Source organism: Rhipicephalus sanguineus, chromosome 6 (genome assembly GCF_013339695.2).
Source record: "Rhipicephalus sanguineus isolate Rsan-2018 chromosome 6, BIME_Rsan_1.4, whole genome shotgun sequence".
Taxonomy (NCBI): domain Eukaryota; kingdom Metazoa; phylum Arthropoda; class Arachnida; order Ixodida; family Ixodidae; genus Rhipicephalus; species Rhipicephalus sanguineus.
Genome location: NC_051181.1, coordinates 61604864 through 61626313, shown reverse-complemented (window position 1 = coordinate 61626313; position 21450 = coordinate 61604864). Strand labels below are relative to the sequence as shown.

The following is a 21450-nucleotide window of genomic DNA, read 5'->3' as shown; positions in this document are numbered from 1 at the left end:
GCATGTGTCAAGATCAATTACGTCATGGCCACCATGTTTTTGCGTGTACCAGCCAAGTCGAATCGCAGCCTGGCGTGTTGTGTGTGGTGTGCATGGTGTGTGTGTGTGTGTTCAGCGAAGCGACGTTGCGTGTATGATCATCTATACGATATGAAGCCGCGCAAACGTTACCTAGATCCCGGAGGCGATGTTACTGAGCTTCCGTACACCACCAAACAAAGGCTTGCCGAAAATCGGGCTGTGCTGCAGCAGGCAGCCGTTCAAGATTCTCCATGTGCCGTCGTCTCGTCGGCGACTTCTAGTCCTCGGAGCGCGTATTCGGGCAATTCGGGGTCCGACGAAGACGCTGTGCCTTCACCATCGCCTCAACAAGAGTGTGATGCCGGTGATGCTACGCTGCAGTCAGAGCCAGCGCAGGGGGAAGAACCGCAGCTCAGTCCTGACGACCTGTTAGCGCTGGCTGTGAACTTTGCCATCGAATACGCGCTTCCGTGGAAGGGGGTAGAGGCACTGCAGAGGCTTCTCGCATATGTTTTGCGAAGGAACGATCTACCAGTTACAAAATTTCTATTCAGAAAAAATGCTGGTATCAGCATTGATACTGCGAAGTTTCATTTTTATTGCATTAATTGCAAGGCCCTCGTCTCTGAGACGTCGGGCCTCCTGGCCGAAAGGAACAATACTCGGGGCAACTGCAGTGTGTGCAGTAAACTTTACAGTGGGAGGGATATGCTGCGCGATGGACACTTTTATGTGAGCCTCCCGCTGCGCCAACAGTTGGCGTCGATACTGTGCACGCAAGAAGTTGCGGTTGCGCTCCGAGAACGGCTGAATGAGATCGACGACGGCTGCAGACAGAGCGAAGGAGATGAAATGGGGGACATCACGGACGGAAAGGACTACCGGGTTATGCGCCAAAAATTAAAGAAACATGATCTGAGCCTGACCTTCAACTCAGATGGAAGTCCTCTCTTCAAGTCATCCAAGTATGCCATCTGGCCAGTGCAAGTGATAATCAATGAGCTGGCACCACATCACCGCAACAAACGTGTGGTTACAACCACACTATGGTACGGACAATCCCATCCGCAAATGGAGTTACTGATGGCAAGTTTTGTCCAAGAATTGGAGCACCTCGCGCAAGATGGCATCACCTGGACGGACGGAACAAGCTCTTTCACTTCGCAGGTATGTAGAGGCTCATTCAAAGCAAATGTAATGGTTATTTAATTATGCTGATCTAACATAATCTCAAGTGATACATTTAAAACCTATTTCGTACGTACAAGTTGAACTTTCGTTAACGGAACCGAAGGAATGCATGAATAACAGAACCGAAGGGAAAGTTAATGTGTCCTCTTGTAAAGTTTGACACAATGTTATTGATTTGTTGCTCACGTCTGAATGCAAGCAAATAATTACAAATGCACTAGTGCATCCCAATGCATGCACTGTCCCTCACTGTTTCTTACTGTCAATTCAAATCAGCAGTGCATGACAACTTGATTCTGTTTTATTCTAGGTGTGTGTATTATGCAATGTCACTTTGTTATATTTAATAATGTAACATTGTCTGGCCTGCAATTTGAAGTGACTTGTAACAAGCGATCACATTTTGGTCATGTTTGCAAAAAGGGATACAATTCTGCTGCTTTAATACAGTCGAACAAAAAAGGGGCACAATTCTACTGCTTAAATTCTGTCAAAGCCAGGTTTGTCGAATCTAAAGGGCATTACAAAAGAGTTCCACATATAGGTAATTCGGTGTATAGAATATTTTACATATCGAGCATATACTCAAGGGGATTTTAGAACTGCTTGATATGCACATTAATTTGTTGTGTGGGGAATGAAATCCAACAAAAAGACAGCATGTCACAATAGCTAATTAAGTGTACCTTAAGCTTTTACAAGCGCATTTTTTATTTAACCTGGGAGGCAGTGCCATTTCGTGTTCAATGTGCATCGAACAACATTCAGAATACACATGGCATATTCTTGTTATTGCACTTAGTCAAACCATTCCTTCATGTCTTTTGCAGGTCTACCTCTTCAGCTGTTGTGCTGATGCCCCAGCAAGGGCAATAATGCAAAACATGCGCCAATTCAATGGGTATTTTGGCTGTGGCTGGTGCTTGCATCCTGGGACCATTGTAGATGGTAAGCAATTTTCTAAACGTGCACACCATGCACTCTTGTATGGTATTTATGTAGCTGCAAGGTAATTAGAGTATAGTGCGTGCGTACTTCTCAGGCACGACATAGTCCTATTGACAAACAAGTTTTTAAGATCGGTGCCTATTTTCAGCTAGTATGCAATGATCCTGAAAAAAAAAGTACTTGCTTCATAAGATTTTTTCAGGCATATAAGTGACCTGCTCATTATCTGTTATTTTCCTTTGGAACAGGAACCATAAAATACACAATGGATGAGCCAGTGCCAGATAGAACAGCAGAAGAAACCCTTGATGGCATGAAGACAGCAGCAAGCACAGGGACAGTTGTTCAAGGCATAAAAGGTCCCACTCCATTAATTAGCATGCCACATTTTGATATAATCTGGGGATTCACCCCAGATTATATGCACTGTGTATTGCTGGGTGTTATGCGCCAGTTGACAGAACTCTGGCTGTCCAGTGTGGGCAAGCCTTACTACATAGGTAGGCCAGCTCAGTTCACTGTTATAGACACACGGCTGTGCAGTATAAAGCCACCTTTGTGCTTCAGATTGCAGCGCTCACTTTCCTTGCGGAAGTATTGGAAGGCTGTTGAGTGGCAGCAGTGGCTGTTGTGGTTTTCGATGCCTTGTTTAAATGGCATTTTACCTACCGACTACTTCAAGCATTTCACCTTGCTTGTTAAGGGAGTGTCGCTACTGCTGATGGACAGTGTCAGCAGCAATGATGTCAGAGAGAGTGCCAGCCTACTAGCTAAGTTTGTAGTTGGTGTGCAGTTTCTTTATGGAGAGAAAGAGATGACATTTAATGTACATCAGCTTCTACACTTGCCCAAGAGTGCGACATTGCAGGGACCACTTTGGTCTCATTCGTGCTTTGCATTCGAATCAAACATTGGGCATGTGAAGGATCTAGTTACTTCTGCAAAAGGAGTGCCCATGCAAATTGTGGAGCGGCTCTTGATGGCTAGTGCTTTCGCTAGTCTAAAAGCGTCGACTTGCCCTCAGACAAAAGAATTCTTATCCAAAGGCAATGAGGCAAGGTGCCAGGCAGTTGTTTTTATGATTGGCAAGCCACAAAAAGTGATGCAGCCACTTTTGAACTTGCTTCAGAACCATATTGGCAACATAATAATGAGCCCTATTGTGGAACATAACAAAGTTTCAGTGTCACGATATGTGTTCCACAGTAAATGCTACAAAAGAGCAAACAAAACAGACTGCACCACTGCTATCCTTCCTTCTGGGGCATGTGTAATCATTGCTCACATTGTAGGGTTTAAGGACATCTTTGGCAGAGACAGAGCTTTTGCAGTCGGCGAAAAATTTGAGAAACGTGACACTCAAGTTCCTCATATTTACAAAGCCCGAAGTGTTCAGTCCAGCTATGTTTTTGAGATAGAGGCTGGCATCGTACCGTGTGTGTACATGGTGTTTGAACACGATGTTTTCTTCGCACCTCTTGCTTTTAAAGCCTTATTTAAAAATCGGTGATTTATATAGGGTTTAAAATACAAATAACGCGATGTTTTCTTAAAGCACTGTGTTGCTTCCAAACATACACATAGGCCAAATGGCACCCTCATTTTCTGCTATTTCATTTTAGAATTCTTTGTTATGAAATAATGAAGCAACACTACAGAGAAAAATGATTTTCCTCTTATGTGTATGTTACTTTTTTATTTGTATGTTACTTTGTCTCGTGAGAAGTCGCTTGGTAAACAAAAAACACAAAAAAAGAAAAGCAGATGGCGTCAGTCTGAAGTCCCTGCAAGAACTTGCCATGTTGACGGATTTTGATAGCTTATTCATGGGTCTACACAATTATTTATCGGTAAAAATTAAATACAATATGGGCTCCAGAGAAGCCAGAGACACTACGCAACATGGTTTGTGAAATTTTATAAATCAGCCTGGCAAAAATACGAAAAGAGAGTTTGAAAATTGTGATGTCCAGCTGCCATACAGGTGCAGATGTTCCAGCGCAAGTTTTAACAGTGATACTTTGACCTTTCTTACTTTTTGTTACTGAAACCATGACGGTGAAATTAGTAATAGCGCTTTGAAGTCTTCTTGTTTCACTTTAATGTCACTTTAAATCATGCCCTAAGGCTAGAACTCTCGCTGGCACTTTTCAAGTGGCTGCCTGAACAGGCCTTACGAAGAATATGAATTACCTGATATATACATTGTGTGTGTGTGTGTGTGTGTGTGTATGTGAACACACTACTACAGTGGCCATGTTTTTCTTGGTTTATGTTCCTGTAATATTGCTCATCTATAAATTCATTTGGTTGCTATATTGAATAGACCTCTCCCTGTTTGCAAACAGTGTGACGTCACTGGCAGTGTCCCGCCCCCAAGTCCCGCCTTCGGAGCAGGTGCTGGTTGGCAAGAAAGTTCCGCCGGCGGGATCTCTCTGCATAGCAGCGCTGCGTGTGTCTGCTTTACTTCGATAGAAGTTTCTGCAAATTGCTGTTTTCTGAACTCACAGCTGTTAGAAGGAAGAGTTACTGCCTGTAATGAACGATTCTGTTAGTTCAACATATGATTTGCTCGTCGGGGATGACAGCCATAAAAAATCTTATGCTCCTCGGAAGCGAACGTTGTACATTTTCACGGCGACTGGTGTTTGGAGAAATATTAGCATGGCATGGATTAGCATGGCATGAATTTCCGTCGCGAAATCTGCACTGCAATTTTAAACGATGTACAGCATTGGCGGCTACTGTGCGCGAGGTCACGGATTCGATTCTCACTCACGGCGCAAAGTTCTGATCAGAGATGAATCAAAGAAAAAAAAAAACGAAGGAAACACGCATTAGCCTGCGTTCGGTTAACAAATCCCCGTGAAAATTAAAGCGAAGTTATCCCCTACCGCGTTCCTCATAATCCACTGAGCAGTTTAGAGATGTTGAACACCAATAATTTAATTATAATATTCTCTTGCGCGGTTACGTCGCTGTATCTGATGCCTACAACGTGTTTCCATACTTGCTCCTCTCCTTTAGACTTGGTACACAAACTCGGAATGTCACTTCATAAATATCGAGCCGTAAAGATAAGCTAACTAGAATATGACAAACAAGAATCTCCACTGCTTCCATTATGACGTATATCTTCAATAAAAGGCGATACGCGTATGGTTCTGGATATTCGCCGTGGTAAACCATACGTGCATGTTCCGCAATGCTAAAACACGCTGGTAGCTCATGCGTAGTCTCACCTTTAAGCACGGACACCATGCCCTTTCTTTTTTTCTTTTTTGTGCACGCAGCACAAACACTGAGATGTACGCACTCGCAGATCATCGCGTCAAATAAAAATGTCCAATCCTGATGTTCCGTCGACAACCGGTCACTGCAAATTGCCCTGTTAGAAACAACGCGTGCCGATGTTTTCGCAAACAAGATGCATCGTTATTCACACAACACACACCACACAATATTGTCAGTTTCAACGTCCGCAAATGTGAACCGATATCGTCGCTGCCTTTCAACGCACGCTACACGCCACAGTAAACGCGGCACATTTTCGAAGACGATGCTGCTGTTCCTTGCACAAACCACCACGTGGGTTCACTTCTCCAAGTTAAACAGCCAGCAGCGTGGCAAATTTTTCGTCACACAGTCCACGACACATTTATATGTTCTTTGACACATACCACAAATAATCTTGGAACCGAAAGATTCAGAAAAAGGTTCCAAAGAAAAAAAAAAACGTGCGCCCAACACCGTGCGACTGTACCACGCTGAGCCGGCAGCGGGAATGTTTTGCCAACCACCCGCGGTTGCACGTGCGCCGAGAGGTCACGTGACCTGACGCACGGGGAGTGAGTGACGTAGGCTGGTAGAGGTCTATTGCACACAGTTGTCTAATAACTAAATTCCTGTTTGATTTGTTATGTTTGTATTTACATTTGAATTTAAAATAGACCTCTTGTTCAGTTTTATGTGATGTTCGACTATCAAATGTTTGCTGAATTACTTGTCATATATGAATTTGTATTCTGTTGTTTTTGCCTTAGTTTCTTACCTTAGTTTCTGCTGTAATGTAGGCTGTCTTTTTATGTACGCGCAACTGCCATTTTACAGCAATTATTTTTACCACACTGTGCACCAGCCAATTTCATACAATGCCGTTTGTGGCAGTTCATTGTGCACAATTTTACAATTAATAAGTGTTGCCCCGAACGTATTTTATTTGATGTGATGTAAGTGAGCCTGATGTAATGCAGAATCACCGTGTGTATTATGTAAAGATAAGTGTGCATGTCTCATTCATAAAGAATCTGTTCTCGTAGCTGGGTTTGAACTTTTTCCGTAATAGATTACTGCATTGCCGGGTTTTTTTTTCATTTTTTAGTTTATTTCATTGCACTTTTTCTACTAATTACTTCACTATGCCCCGTTTAATAGTACAGTGTGACACGTGAAGTATCGCTCAGTGGCGTTTGTAACCTATAGTTCCTCAAGGTATGGCAGTGAAATCTCAGTTCTTTTTGTGTTTAACCTTATTGCTGTAGCTTTAAAGTATGCGATATTAATATTTGTCTTTGTTTAATAAAATTTGTTGTAAAAAATCTGTGTACCCAGTGTGTGTTGTATGTATCTTTATGGCCATTATATCCATCACTTATTAATGATACATTATTTGTCCTGTGTTATACCACCAGAGTTTAAAAACATCAGTATTGGCTGTAGTGCTGAGCAGTTTAAGCCAACAAACTTGCCATGGTGGCTCATCAGCTATGATATTCTGTGGTTGGATGCGGATGGTCCTGCAAGAAAATCCTGCAAGAATATATTGGTGAGCAAATTGGCTCATGTTCATGGAACCAGCACTAGAGGGAATGACAAGAAGCACTCGAGAGCTTCGCTGTGTGCCTATTTACCAGCCCCGTTTCTTGCTGCTGGTTTCTGTGTTCTATTCTTGCATGGAACTTTATCTGCACGTACATGTTTACATGTGCATGAAATTCCATAGATTACCCTTTCAGTCTGCCTCTGCAAAAAATTATTTTAACATAGGGGTGCGTACATGTAGCACTGCATCAGTATGAATTCATTCAATTTTATCTGTATATACAGTAATGCTGTTGGCTGCACAAAGCCTAATATAGTTTCAGTCACACCATAAATTTATCACCATAAATTACCATAAATTTATTTTCCCTATTCTTACCATAATGCTTTTAGCTAGCTCTGTAAAGCCTTCTGTAGTTTTCATTTTAGTATTGCGAAATGTTAATTGAAACACATTATATGCAGGCGCCTGTTTATACGTTTCAATTATACGTGCTAGAAGAAGCATGCAAGAAGATTTTGGTAGACCTAATTGACCCTGATTGCTCCCATTAGATTTCCATAAAGTGACACCCCATTTGGCTGCCAGCTGATACATGCACAGTTCCTATACACTCCCACTAAGATCACATATGTGGTCTCAGCCTCCAGCTTGGGGGCCAATCGGCACCCAACTGGGACCAGGTGCGAGGCTTCTGGTCCCAGTTGGGGCCCAACTGGGACCAGTTGGTTCCAGGCTGGGACCAATTGGGACCAGTTGATCCCAGTTCATTACCAGTTACACATTTTCACCTGGGTTATCTTTTCGTCCACTTTACTTTCTTCACATTTATATCATAATTACTACAAATAACATCCCCTATACTTTCCTTGGCTATCTCGTGCCGTTTCAGTGGCTGTCAACACGCCGATAATGCCGCTCAGGCAGCTCTTGAAAGCACGCAGGTTTGGTGCTGCCAGCAGTCTTCGAGGGCTTGTACAGTAGTTCACGCTCGCTCTGTGGTCCCCACCAAGCAGCCAAACTAACCGGACCAATCGTCAACGCCACAATTGTCCTCTTTGATGCATCTCTGTATGCCAACTGGACTCCGCCGAAGAGAAGCCGCAATGCTTTATCGCTTATGGCTAGGGGTAGGCAACGCTCTTTGCGATGCCTATCGTTGCGAGGAGACGATAACCACATCCTGTGTGACTGTCCGGTATATAATGTTCAGAGACAGTCACTGGCGTACATGGCTTGCACGTGACGTCACAGACAGTTTCTCTGCGATTGTTCACCAACATGGCGGCCACCATGACTTTTTTTATCTTATTAGAGTGTCATTTCAGAGGAGGACACCCAGTCGTTCCCTCCCCGCGCGTTCTTTTGTGCTCTCCCGGCTTTCTTCTGTTCGCCAGCTGCGCCAAGGGGGAACACAAAGGATTGGAGGGGGCACCGGAACTAACCTGATGTCACCGTTTCTTGCTTCGCGCGTTCGAGCAAGAGTTCACCCTGCATCTCAACCAGTTTGTTCACCAAGATGGCGGCCACGGTGACGTCAGTGCAAATGTCTATTGAAACTATTCTTGCATGCCGTCGACAGAATACACTCAAAGCTTGAGACAATCACACTCATAAATGCTGAAAGAAACGTCAGTTTTGCCGCAAGGGCGAAACAATGAAGGCGATAGCAGCAAATTGGAATATCGCACGACGTAAGGGTAGCAGCTCACACCTCTAGCATGAGTACTGGCGTAAACAAAACAAAAAGATGGCTTAAGGATACGCTGCCGAAACGAAGCAACCTTTGCGTTCTATGGCTCCACAGAAAACTGCGGTGAGAACACAAAACCTACAATGGTATGAGCCGTCTGCTAGTCCGCTCTAAAGATAAGGCGCGCGCGACCACGGTCAAAGCACGCAGTTGCTGCAGAATGAACGAAAGGGGAATTTTAAGGGCTCATTTTCCTTTGCTAGAAGCAACATTAATTAGAACTAACGGACAAGAAGAGAGAGAAGAAATAGTAGAGAAGGCAGGGAGGTTAACTATAATTTAGGAAAACCCATTAGGAAATGGGAACACGGTGGGGGAGATTTAAAGATGGAGATGAAAGAGAGAGCGAAAGACAGTACATGACACAGCACACACATAGTCAGTCACAGTCCAGGCGCTGCGCTGTGCTCCCGACCGGGCTGCAGAAATTAGGCGCCTTTTCCTCTTCAAACCACTACCATTACCAGTCACAGTCCATCCGTCTTGCGTGGTACGCATTACGGTCCCATGCTGCAGACGCCGCGGAACCAGGCGCGCCCCTCCGTTCATGCCACTATAGCGACACTAAACGATGTTTGGGGAGCCTATAGATGGTTCTTCGCTTAGCAAGTCGTACATCGAACAACTGTCGCGAGTTGACGCTTTTTCGCTACTACCACTATCGTCACACAAACCACAGGCTTGGAGCGATCACAGTCGCGAAACAGTCCTTGCTCGCGCTCTCTTGCTTGACAGAACTATAACTTGATTCAGCATTTCGTTTCTTCGCGATTGATCCTTCTTAAAAAAAAAATTAAGCATCTCGAAGTGTGGTATCCTCTTTGCCGTGTGTGAATCTACAAACTCGCTTGTGAAAGAAAAAATAGGACGCAGGAAACAAGACGCACTAAACTGCTACCATCATGTGTTTAGTCATGTGAATGAACTGCGTGTGTGACCCTCTTCACTATGAAACAAAACATATATATCTGTTGCATTCGAATTTACCGGACTCACGTGGCTTCTGGAAGCGGAGCAGTTTTCTGAAGCAGTTTCGGTTTCGATTTCAACCTCGAATACTGAAAAAAAAAAAATTATGTAAATGCGCATTGTTGGCGCTGCTGTGCCGCTCGCTGTTTCTGGGTGAGTGTGTGACGGCGGTCGACTGCTGTGGTACCTGCGCGACTGCGATTTCGGCGAATTTTGGGCCCCGAAAAACTCTAGGTGAATAGTATTTTTCTTCTCTCTTCACTGCATTCTCGTTGTATTAATGACGATCCTTGAGCCGCATTTGACAGCTAGCCGTCCGAGCGACGCGTACTTTATCGGACGCTTCTCTTTTTTTTTATCGCCGATCGCAGCATCGTCAGCTGCTACTTCGTTCCTCGTTCTTCCTCGTTCCAATGTTCCGTATTCAGCGGCCGAGTGCGGAGGCATTTGAAAGTTGAAAAATCGGCGTTATGTCTTTGCCTTTTTCTTCGCAGGCTTGAGTCGATCGCTTTAAAACCGTAGGTTGTGATCGGCATTTTGAGGATGATTATTTCCAAGTCGAGCGTGATCGATGAACTTGAACTTTTTTGTTTGTTCGTTCGTTTTTCTCCAACATCTTTTCTCGTCAGGCGCACATCGTCGTCACGTTCCCGTAATTGCGAATTTCTCTCGCGTGAAGGACGAAAGGTAGGATGAAACGCGCACCGTTGATCGAATGATGGAGTAACGGCCACGGACTGATATGTAGTGCTGATGTGCTTCGCGTGTGATGTGCCGTGCGTTCGCATGATCGCGATTACGCATTCTCCGTTCGGGTTCCCGTCCAGCTGCTTCATGACGCATTTGTCGCGTCGGCGGAGTGTGTCGAAGTGTTACTATTTAGCGTGCTTAAATTTGTGCGCTCACAGTACAGCTCGCATAATCGCGTTGCACGCAGTAGTCTAACAAATCGGTGATTTTTTTCTCTTTTTTTCGCGGTGTCGCACAGTATTCTGAGAACGTTCTATCAACGAGAATGGGTTGTGATCGTCGCATTTCTTCAGCCAGACTATAATTCACTTGTCTTTACGATTTCTTTTTTATTTATTTTGATAGAATGTGCGTCATTCAGACGCGTTTCGTTGTTTTCGTTGCTACTCGCTAGCACTCTTTATCGGTCAGTACTGCGAAAGCAAAACTCAGTAATGCCAGCTGCTTTCTTTTTTTCTTGCGACATTGTTTTAACACGGACTGCGCGGAATCGAATACTGAATAGCGTGCCGCGTCATACGCACGTGATTACGATATCATTCCAGGAAAAAAAAAAGAAAAAAAAAAGGTGACAACGCCTTTTAGATCAGCTAATTGCGTATAACTGTGCAATTCCTCTAGTGTGTGTTATCGTGCTTCAGTTTCGGCAAAATGCCACCGCGGTCGTAATTAAGTGATCTCTTCAAATTTCTAGCTAAAATGTTGGCCTGTTTCAGCCATGACGTTGCTGTGCTCGCTTTAATAATTTAAAAATTGGACATTAATTGCATATTTGTCAAAACATGTTAAATTGGGATTTACTCAAGTTGCATGATGTGGTACAGTGTAAGACAAGTATGAACATTGTCATGAAATGTTTAGAAGACCTGTGTGTTCATTTGGAACTTCTCAGCATGAATGGATAGAATGTCAGGGATGTTCGATCAACTCAACATCAAGTGATGTTGAAGAAGTGACACTAAACTGTATAGAACACAGGCCATGTTCGACAATGAATGGTGATAAGTGTATCAACTGATTAAATTAACTTTTCCAGAGGTACCGGTATATTTAACTCTAATATGTCCTTCTCTACTGGAAGCAAGTCAAAGCAACTTTCATCAGTGGTATCCCATATTTCTGCCTTTGAGGTGATTGGTACAATCAAATAGGTTATGGCTAGAACCTGTTGATCTATGTGCAAAATTTATCAGCGAGGTGTAATAGCGGTGCCACACGGTGTGCTTTTGATTGCGATCAATTGCAATCAAAAGGGTGGGGTTTCTTGACCTTGACTGGCTTATTTGCGCGAGATGCAGAAAGGAAGGAAAGGAAGTTTGATCCTGATTGGGGCACAGTTGCAATTGAAAGTGATCGTGTGACACCCATATGTCAGTATTTAAGATGTGCAGTTAGATGTATATTAATGGCTCTTACATGGTCAATTACCTTAAAATAACACATCTGAGTCCTTAGCAAAGAGTTCTGGTCGCTGCAAATATTGGAACACTTGGAGCAGATGTGTATCTAGGGTTTTGCGCTGAATTCCTGACAGCAGTAGCTGCATTTTGATGGAGGTGGAATGCAAAAGAAAGAAAATAAAGTGCTATTGTTGTCGTGCCTGATTAATTTTTTTGGGACCTGCAGCACAGCTAAACCTCGAGACCAGCAGTTGCTTTCAAGTAAAAAATGCTGAGCAGCATGTATTACCAGTCTTTCACGTGGGGTTCTTTACGGAAAATATTTTAAATAGTGGGAAGAACTCTCAAGAGCAAATTGGGTGCATAGATAATAATTTGGAAGATAAACTACAGGGACTAACTTCTGTGCTTACGCCAATGCTGATAAGAGCCCAACTACATTTCATTCACAGAGTCTTATCTTTGTCACGTTTGTGGCACGTAGTTCCTGATGTAATGGCATTGCAGCAAATAAAGAAGTGAGGGGAGAATCAGAAAGAGGAGTGAGCAGCATACGCACTGACCCCCGTATTCTCAAACAAGCCTCGACTCAAAGTTCGTCCTTCACTTGACTGAGTTGAGCATAGGGTGCGGGATCGAATCCTGGCCGTTGCGGCTGCATTTTTGATTGGGGCGAAAGTGCTTGAGGCCTGTGTACTTAGATTTAGGTGCACGTTAAAGAACCCCATGTGGTCAAAATTTCCGGAGCCCCCACACTACGGCGTCCCTCATAATCATATCATTGTTATGGGGTGACATAGACAAAACCTGGTAGTGGACTATGAAAAAAAAAAAAAATAAGGTAAAAAAAATTATTAAACAAATCTGCATCATGTAAACGCAAGTAGATTGAAAACTGGTATCAAGCTTGAGGCTGCACAAGAAGACTGAAATTTGCGACGTCGCAGTGACATTCACGTGCTTAAGATTCGGTGCACAATTCAAAATTGGGAAACTTTGACCTTCACTTCTTCTTCTCATAATGAGCCTAGGACGACCAAATTAATGACACTGGAGTTCTGGAGGACTAACTTAGCTGTCTAGACTTAGTTAATGCGTCACATCGCTATCCCTTTAGCATTTCAAATGAGCATTCACAGATTCTGTCCCACCTTCCCTGGCTTCCCTAGAACTTTGCCATTGTGAAATAAGCCTTGCCAACTCAGCTCAAAGAATATTTTTCTAGTGCTCTGTGATGATGCACTAAGGAACGTTTATTTGCCCATTATTTTTACTCCCCGGTGAGAAATAACAAGCGCTAACAAATCGTTAAAACAAAAATGACGTTTCAACCCCGCTACAGGGGCCTTGTTCACAAAGTTTCTTTGTGAACAAGGCCCCTGTAGCAGGGCCGAAGCGTTGTTTTTGTTCTAATGATTCGTCGGTGCTTGTTATTTCCCGCCCTGAATTTCCCCGACCAGATGGGTTTCTGTTGAACCCTGAATTTCACTTTTACTCCCCGCGTAACACACAGCGTGTTTTCTTGCCACCTGCAGGAGGAGAGGCAGCGCCAGCGGCCATGAGCGGCAAGGTGCCGGTTTCGCCCAAGAAGGAGGGCAGTCCCCACAAGAGGCAGAGCCTCACGGGGACCACCGGTGAGAACCTCTTCTCACTTTCCCTGTTCCTGACTTGCTCACTCATTGGTTCATGATAGTACAGAGCTGTTCACTACAGCAGCTAATATTATACCGAAATCACACGGGTAGATTTGGAATGTCTTCCGGTGGACAACCTTTGAAATGCCATAACTCTGTTACATGGTAGACTTGAAAGGCCATTGATTGGTTCAGGCGTTTCTCGCAAAACTTGTATGGTGCTGCGGATCTTTATTTCCATTTTCATGTCACTGAAAGTTTAATAATCTTGAATCCATTTAAAAGAACAACAATTTTTTATTTCTGTTTACGTATCCTAATGAACAGTCTATATGTCGAGCTTTTAAATTGTTGAGCAGTGAAACTGTGCCACTCGATGTGGCTGCCAAGTACTCTCAGTAACACAGGCACGCGCGCTGCTGTTGTCGAGAGCACGTGCGATTGACAGATTTCAAGTGGCAAAAATACTTCATTAAATTGTTATTAACACAAATATACTATTTTTAGAGCATCTTGGTTGCATTTTTTTTCTTTCTAACCATTAATACAAGCACACTGTGAAAAAGGGGGCATGTTTGCGCTGTTTCCATTTCTGTTGCTCAGTGGCCATCGGGTTTCGATAAGAGTTGTAGGGTGCGCTGTTGAAATGATAGACTATTGACTCGGCGGCCTTTGAAATGGCCCGTATAGCAGCACGAACTTGACTTTGAGTCAATGGACTATCGGCTGGAAGGCCTTCCAAACGCGAGTAGAAATGGAGCAAAAGATTGTACGCGCAATGTTTGGAGACAAGAAGAGGCCAGTGTGGATTGTCAGGGTTGATGGGTGTAGTAGATGGGATTCTATTTGACATTAAGAAGAGGAACAAAGGGCAAAGCAATGGTATAAAGAACATAAATAAACCGGTGACGTGAGTTCCTTCCTAGGTCCGCATTACTAGTAGTACATACCTGTGCCATTTTGATACTGCAGGTCAAGTTCTCTATCAAACATGCAAGTTGTTTGTAATCCTTGCAAAAAGTGTCAACAAAACACTGGGCACTTGTACATGTGGTAGATGATGCAAGCATAATTGTTGCAGTTTACATCAGAAAAGAACGTTTTCTTCAATCATGCCCTTGGTCATATGGAACTGCATAGCATCTGTCATTCAGAACTATAGCCGGATACAACTTTAGAAGGCAGCAGCATTTCCTTCTCAAAGGCGGATGAACAGAAGCCTGCACCAATGGGCGCGCACTCGGGACTGACGTCATGAGCGGGACGGCCGGTGGCTCCGCCTTCAGAGAACATCGGCGCGTGCACGAGCGGGACTATTTCTTTAGTCACGGAGGCGATCAGCTGCTGCGCTTTGGTCTGGGCGGGGCCTCTCCTGCCTTCTTAAGTTGTATCCGACTATATATAGCTATGATGTGAATGGAACCATTGACATTTGAGACGTTCTTTTGGCACAGCAGGAAGGTGGCATTTCATTTTTTTTTTCTGGCTCACCAACTAAAGGGACTATAGTGGTGAGCTTTTTTATCTTGAACGAATACCAGCACGACAAAAAGGAGGACGAGAATAGAAAAGACAGACAACAGCACTACTCGCAACTCAGTTGCGAGTCAGCGCTGTAGTCTGTCTTTTCTATTCTCGTCCTCGTTTTTGTCGCGCTAGTATTTTTTCAAGATGGAAGTACACCAACTCTCCCAATTGACAGTTCTTATGAGCTTTTTTTAGCCTCTCCCGTGTGTGTTGTCAACTGTTGATGAGCGTAGCAACAGGTCGTAGCTACGCGGTGTAACGACCGAACTCCTTCAGTTGTTCATGCTTGGGTGCTGCCCATTGATGTGCAGAGGACGACGGAGAGGCAGAGTTCCACTGGGATGACTACTTGGAGAGCACACAGAGTGAGCCCGTACCGGCCACAGCCTTTGCCCATGTGAGTACACCTGCTGCATTATTTGCTGCTCTGAATGCTTGATTCCAATCATTGGAGCACTGTGGCGATGAGTTTGGGCACAGTGTAAGCGTACTAAGGATGCAAGGAAATGTGCAGTGATTGCTTGTTCAGATGGCAGGTTACAGTAATGAAGCCTGGAATCTTGAATAAACGTGCGGTAAGGTCTGTAGTACCATGTTTTCTCTTGTGTAGTCCACCGCTGCATCTAACCTGCACACTTAACTGCACAACCCGTGGGCAAAATGTAAAAAGATCCCTGCTTATTACCTGCACATTTCACCCGTGCAAATTAATTTGGCACCTTGAAGTAAATGACCATGCTAATTATGCTCGAAGATTGCAAACACTTAAAACACTTCATTTTCACTCGGTTTTATTTATCCACGTCACTCCCCTGTTCTCTCGGGCTGTCGGTTTTGGCTGTTGCTGTTGCTGCCACCTTCCTTGGATTGCCATAAAGCATCGCTGTGGAGCCACCTTGCGCACAGAAGCTGACGTGTTGCCTGCACCTTGACTTTAGCTACAAGCTTTTTTTATTTTTTGACAGGGCTATATACAGGAAGACATGGCACTCTTCACTGGCAATGCAAAGTGACCTTTTGCATGGCACAAAACGTCAATTGAACGGTTTAGTAGTTGTTGCTCTTCTTGAAACAGTTGCAGCATATTTTTATGTTGAGGTGCTCTTCTGTTATCCATCGTTTTGTCTCAACAGTCATCCACCAACTTGTTGCTTGGCTTATTATCAATGTTTAGTCTTTTTCTTTGACATCTTCGCTAGCTAACCAAATTTTCTGTTGTTATCAGTGTCAGCATTTCTTTATAATCTCTAACAGCTGTACGTCTAGTTCATTCTCATTACATTACCTGAACTGCATCAATCTCCCTTTTAAATTTTAACCTTTGCTACGATGTGTGACTGTGCTTGTACCTCAGATGTACTCGTTGACAATTGTCCTCCCCACTCCTCTCATCTGTTCGCTGTATGGGACAGTGGTTATGGTGCTCATCTGCTGACCCGAAGGTCACGGGTTTGATCCTGGATGCGGAGACCGCATTTCGGTGGAGGCGACAGTGTTAGAGGCCCGTGTGCTTAGATTTAAGCGCACATTAAAGAACCCCAGGTGGTTGAAATTTTCAGAGCCTTCCATTACAGTGTGCCTTATACGGGTGTGGTGGCTTTGGCATGTACAACACACACAAAAAAATCTTTACTCCGCACATCCATCTCTTGCACACGGTTTGAAAGGCAAGCTTATGAAAGGGAGTTAGACAAAAAGGGAACCTTAAATGCTATCAGCCTGTTTGCTTGTCTCACGAGTCCTTTTAAAGCACAAATGCTTACCCAGTCGTTCATCTGTGTACCTGTGCTCCGCATTTGCACACTACAGCTATTTCGATTGCCTCGATGTTGAAGCCTTGGCATGTGGCATTACATTCTCGCCGTGTGCCCTGGTGTCAGGTGGAGCACAGTCTGGAGAGTGGGCTGCGGCCAGGCATGAAGCTGGAAGTGCCGCTGAGTACCGCCGATGGTGGCAATGGCAATGGTGGTAATGGTGGCGGTGTCTACTGGCTGGCCTCGGTGGTGACCACGTGTGGCCCGCTGCTGTCCCTGCGCTACTTGGGCTATGGGGCAGACCGGTCGGCCGACTTCTGGTGCGACGTGGGCACCAACGAGGTGCATCCGCTCGGCTGGTGTGCCCGAAACCACAAGCCACTCAAGCCACCTCCTGGTAAGGAATGCTTTTTTTTTGGTTTTTTTTTTTAAGGTGAAAGCCTTAGACGCCTCATAAAACACGAATATTGACCGGCGTTCCATGTCAATGTCCCTTGTCGGCGGCGTCAACATGAGTGAGGCAAAAAAGTCATCATCACGTGATGTCGTCACCATACGACGTCGTCACGATGTCACATGGTGACGTCGTCACATGACATTATTTCCTTGGTCATAGATGGACCAATCTCGGAGGCAATGCAAAACAAGACAAGGTGCAGAAAGCTTACAATGCCTCCGATCCTGGAGGCATTGCAAAACCTCATTAGTTGCAGAAAGATTTCGGAGGGGGGCGTGGGAGGTTCAATACATCGACTTAGAAAGAAAAAGTAGATGGCTTTCGCCTTCAAGTGGACTGAGGCAGATGCATAAGGAATAGAGTTTCCTAAAATTAACTAGAGGGGACTCTGGCGCTGTGATCGTTTAGCTACCATGGGAATGGTGGGTAGTACACAAATTTGCCTAGTCTTCGTGCTTGCGGCTTCAAACGTGGCTTTGTTTATTGCTGTGTTTTGGCGTTCGTTTCGGATAAAAGAATCGACCGTTGTGAACTTCGTGACCAGGTTTGATTTCGTGAGCCTAAAAAAGGTAAAGTTGTGAAGTGGAACTGCTTACTTTTGCTGAACTTTGTTTTGCGACAAAGCAAATGCAGGTGACGCGGAGCCAAACGGAGCCGAAAGAACGAAGTTTTAGACAAATTCGTGTACTACCCATCATTCCCATGGTGGCTGAAGCGCCATGCGTTGCAGCTCCCATAGACACTAGCGCCAGAGTTCCCTCTAGTAAGTATTGTAGGAAACTCTATGGCATAAGGGACCCTGTCAGTTTTTCTTTTTCAGCCGATAGGTAACCCCTCCTACTGGAATTCTTTAGACTTGGAAAGTCGCACTATACAGATGCATCATGAAAATCATCTTGCAAACACACTGAACAAAAAAAGTGATCACAACACGCAACTCAGGATTTGTGGGTACAGCAAAGTGTCATCTGCTTCCTTTCTGTGTGCTGTGTGTCAGTGCTCTGGTTTTTACAGTGTAGTCATACCACCTCGACTGCCTAAATTTGCTCTTGCACAACACACGGGGCCCTAGGCAGGATAGGGCACGACTTGCAAATGCTTCTCTCACCAAGAAAAAAGAATCTTGGCTGTGTCACTGGCGACAGATTACCTAGGGCAGTAAAGAAAAACATCTGCTGGCTTAACTTCTGATGATGTGTTCAAAGTGAACTTGCATTACAATCCTCTCCTAAAGGGAACATCTAACGTGTGTTCATAGTAGCGTAACTTTGACTTATCAACTTCATAAGGCAAGCTTGCTAGATGCGGCTTGTCCGATCGACCTATATTGGTAAAGATAAGAAAGGGAAATTGACAACCACCCGTTTGTAGCATGGGTGGTTGTCAATTTTCCTTTCTTATTCCTTCCGCCACCTTGTGGGATTCTGCAGAGCTGAATTGCAATTAGTAAATATGTATTGCGAAGGCTTTTGTCTCATAGTAGGGCCCCAGTATGTCCCGAAGTAGTGTTGTGTTCCTTTTAACGATGAATTGTGCTGCACCTTATTTATTTTGTTGTCTGTAGTGCTCGTTTCCTAGTAGGAACAAGGTCCAGCTCTCTCCCTCGTTGCAAGAAATTATGTATTCATTTATGATACAGTGCTTGTGGAGCTATGCTTTGATATGTGGTCATGCTTCGTGACCAAGTTTTGGGAGCCAACGGACACAATCATTTGATACGACGATAAATGTAAACAAATTTCTGTTTTTTGGTCTCACCGCTTGACTGCATTTCTAGTTCACCTTTTAACCACAAGCAATGCTGTTCAGGCTTCTTCACCTTGAATAAACCAGCATTTTAGTTTTTGGACAAAAGAATCCTTGTGGTGGATGTTCAACAAAGCACACAGGTGAAGGACATGTAAATATACTGTGCAACGCAATCTTCATAAGGTGCAGAAAAAATAAGGACTTGACAATACTTTTCTGCACCTTGTGGTGATTGAGTCGCACAGCACATTTGCAATTTCAGAAAGAGCCAACCATTAAAAAAACTAAAGTGCTTGTTGAGGCGAAGGAAAAAATGGGAAAATAAGGCAAACGAGTGCTATCCTTCAATTCCAGTAGACTCTTGTTGAATGGAACCTGAAGGGAACAGAAACATGTGTTTTGTTTAACAGGAGTTCCGTTTACCAAGAGAGGAACAGGGGTGCAGAATTTAAGTATCAAACCAATCTTTTGAGAGGCATTTGTTCCACTTAAACAGCAATTCCGTTTAAGAGATGTCTGTCTACCGAGAATCTACCGTAGTTTAATTTTGTAAGTGTGTGAAATGTATGCCATAGATGGGGCTTCTCCTATTCTTTCCCTGGATTCATTGCCCATTGTATTACGAGATTGTGACCAATAAAAATCAAATTCCTTGGTTCCCTCTTGCTCGGACATAAATCATATCTAAGAAAATGAGAAATAAATATAATACAATAATCACACACCCGAGGCATTTTCTTGACATGATAACTTTTTTTTGTCAGCGCTGAGATTGTCATGCGCATGCACACGTCAATTCCATTTTCATGATTAAGCTACCTCAACAATAACAGTCAAGCCCTGATGTAACGAATGTGGATATAGCAATTTATTGCATGTAACAATGTAAACATGAATATAACTTTTTTGGATTGAAGTGAAGTCAAAGGAAATGGTAATTAGTGTAGAATAATTTTGAAATGAATTCAAGTAGTAGTAGAATTGGAATAGTGGTAGGATGTGTGTCATAAGCGGTAATGGGCCATATGTCGTCCATATAAGACTATATAACCTAGTTTTAAAACTTGAAACGAAATTATTAAATGGAGCACAGGTAATATGCTCACTTAACCATGAAGAGCGAGTAGCTTTGCAGCTCTGCGTAATTTCTCTGAATACCGTATTTACCCGCATAATTTGCGCCCTCGCATAATTTGCGCACCCCTAATATTTAGCCAGCTTTGCTAAAAAAAATATTTACTCGCGTATTTTGCGCTCCCCGCCCCGCTCGAGCCAGCTCGCCGGCCCGCGCGCACGGGGAAACTTTGAACGGCCGCGCCTACTGGTTCTAGTTCACTATAGCCGCGCCCCGCGGCCCTCACCGAGCAGGCGAGCGCAGTCATACACAAGACAGGCTGCGAGTGCGAAGTTCCTTCTTCCGATTACTTCGTTCTATTCTCCGGAAACCGCCGAGACCGTACCAACCATACCCGAACACCCAAACCTGTTCACGGGTTGTTGGAACTGTTCGAGCGTTCTCCCGCCGTGAGAATGCATGCACGTGACACGGCATGGAGTACTTTCTACATTGGAGGCGTGCGAGGGCCAGTCGCGCCAACATTTCTCCTCGTTGACCCTCCTCCTCTGCGTCCCCGCTGCGACGCAGCCTTCGTTGATTTCGGAAGTTTAGGTTTCGCGATCAGCCACTTGCGTTTTCACTGTTCTCTTGCGCTGGGCTACAATAACTATTCGGCAAAATTCAAGCTCACTGTTATAGAATTTGCCTAAGGAAACGGGAACCGTGCCGCAGAAGAGTTCACTTTTTAATACAAGACCGGGAAGGAGACCGTTCCGAGGACCGAAGCATGGAAGGTTTCCTGCCGTTGAAGAATCCCTTTTCAAATATGTGCGAGAGCTTAGGCCCACCGGTATCGCCGTGCCGTGGCACCTCGTTACTGCCAGCATTGTCGCGAAGAACTTCAAGAGGACGCCTCAATGCACTCGACGGAACCAAGGACGACGCGCTTTGGGAGGGCGGTGACAGTGGCCGCGGCGATGATTCTCAGTCGGACTTCTCAACCAGTGATTCTGACTAGACCGTGCATGACCGAATCTGGCTGGTTAAAGTACGTGCTAATTCTGTTAAAAACCCTTCGTTTGCACTATAATTTATTTTCTTCTTTAATGTATTATATCGCGCGTGTTAGGACTATATATTGTGCGTTATTTCAGATGTGCTCGCGAAATCTCTGCGTAATTTTCGCACCCCCTTTTTGGAGCTCCAAATTCGCGAGAAAAAGTGCGCAAATTATGCGAGTAAATACGGTAAGTGATTTCACGGCATCACAACCCCACGCTGCAGTGAAACCACACTCCTCATACATGTAATAAAATACATCTTGAAGGGGGAACTTGCCAGCGAGTTGATTGAAGATATTGTAGGGGAAGAAACGAGGACAGAGGAGGCACACAAACAACCAAATATAGCGCTACGTA

At 44.3% G+C, this 21450-nt stretch overlaps 2 protein-coding genes across 2 annotated transcripts in view; both read left to right on the top strand.

The window, feature by feature from the left end:
- The first annotated feature begins 150 nt into the window (after window positions 1-150).
- LOC119397300 (uncharacterized) lies at window positions 151-10204 on the top strand. The gene is made up of 4 exons (XM_049416520.1): window positions 151-1188; window positions 2043-2221; window positions 7626-7737; window positions 10199-10204. The coding sequence occupies exons 1-4, from the start codon at window positions 151-153 to the stop codon at window positions 10202-10204; spliced, it is 1335 nt and encodes a 444-aa protein (XP_049272477.1).
- LOC119395822 (scm-like with four MBT domains protein 2) overlaps window positions 9865-21450 on the top strand; it is an 84769-nt gene continuing 73183 nt past the window's right edge. Inside the window, exons 1-4 of the mRNA XM_037662827.2 lie at window positions 9865-9938; window positions 13390-13488; window positions 15327-15412; window positions 16896-17166. Coding sequence (XP_037518755.1) covers window positions 13413-13488; window positions 15327-15412; window positions 16896-17166 — 433 coding nt within the window. The 5' untranslated portion in view covers window positions 9865-9938; window positions 13390-13412. The remainder of the gene's footprint in view (window positions 9939-13389; window positions 13489-15326; window positions 15413-16895; window positions 17167-21450) is intronic.

Bases quoted from the DNA above. Each gene is read 5' to 3' on its own strand.
- LOC119397300 (XM_049416520.1), top strand. From the start codon at position 151: ATGAAGCCGCGCAAACGTTACCTAGATCCCGGAGGCGATGTTACTGAG. The intron at 1,189-2,042 runs GTATGTAGAGGC...TGTCTTTTGCAG, and splicing joins CAAGCTCTTTCACTTCGCAG to GTCTACCTCTTCAGCTGTTG. The intron at 2,222-7,625 runs GTAATTAGAGTA...ATGTGGTCTCAG, and splicing joins GGTATTTATGTAGCTGCAAG to CCTCCAGCTTGGGGGCCAAT.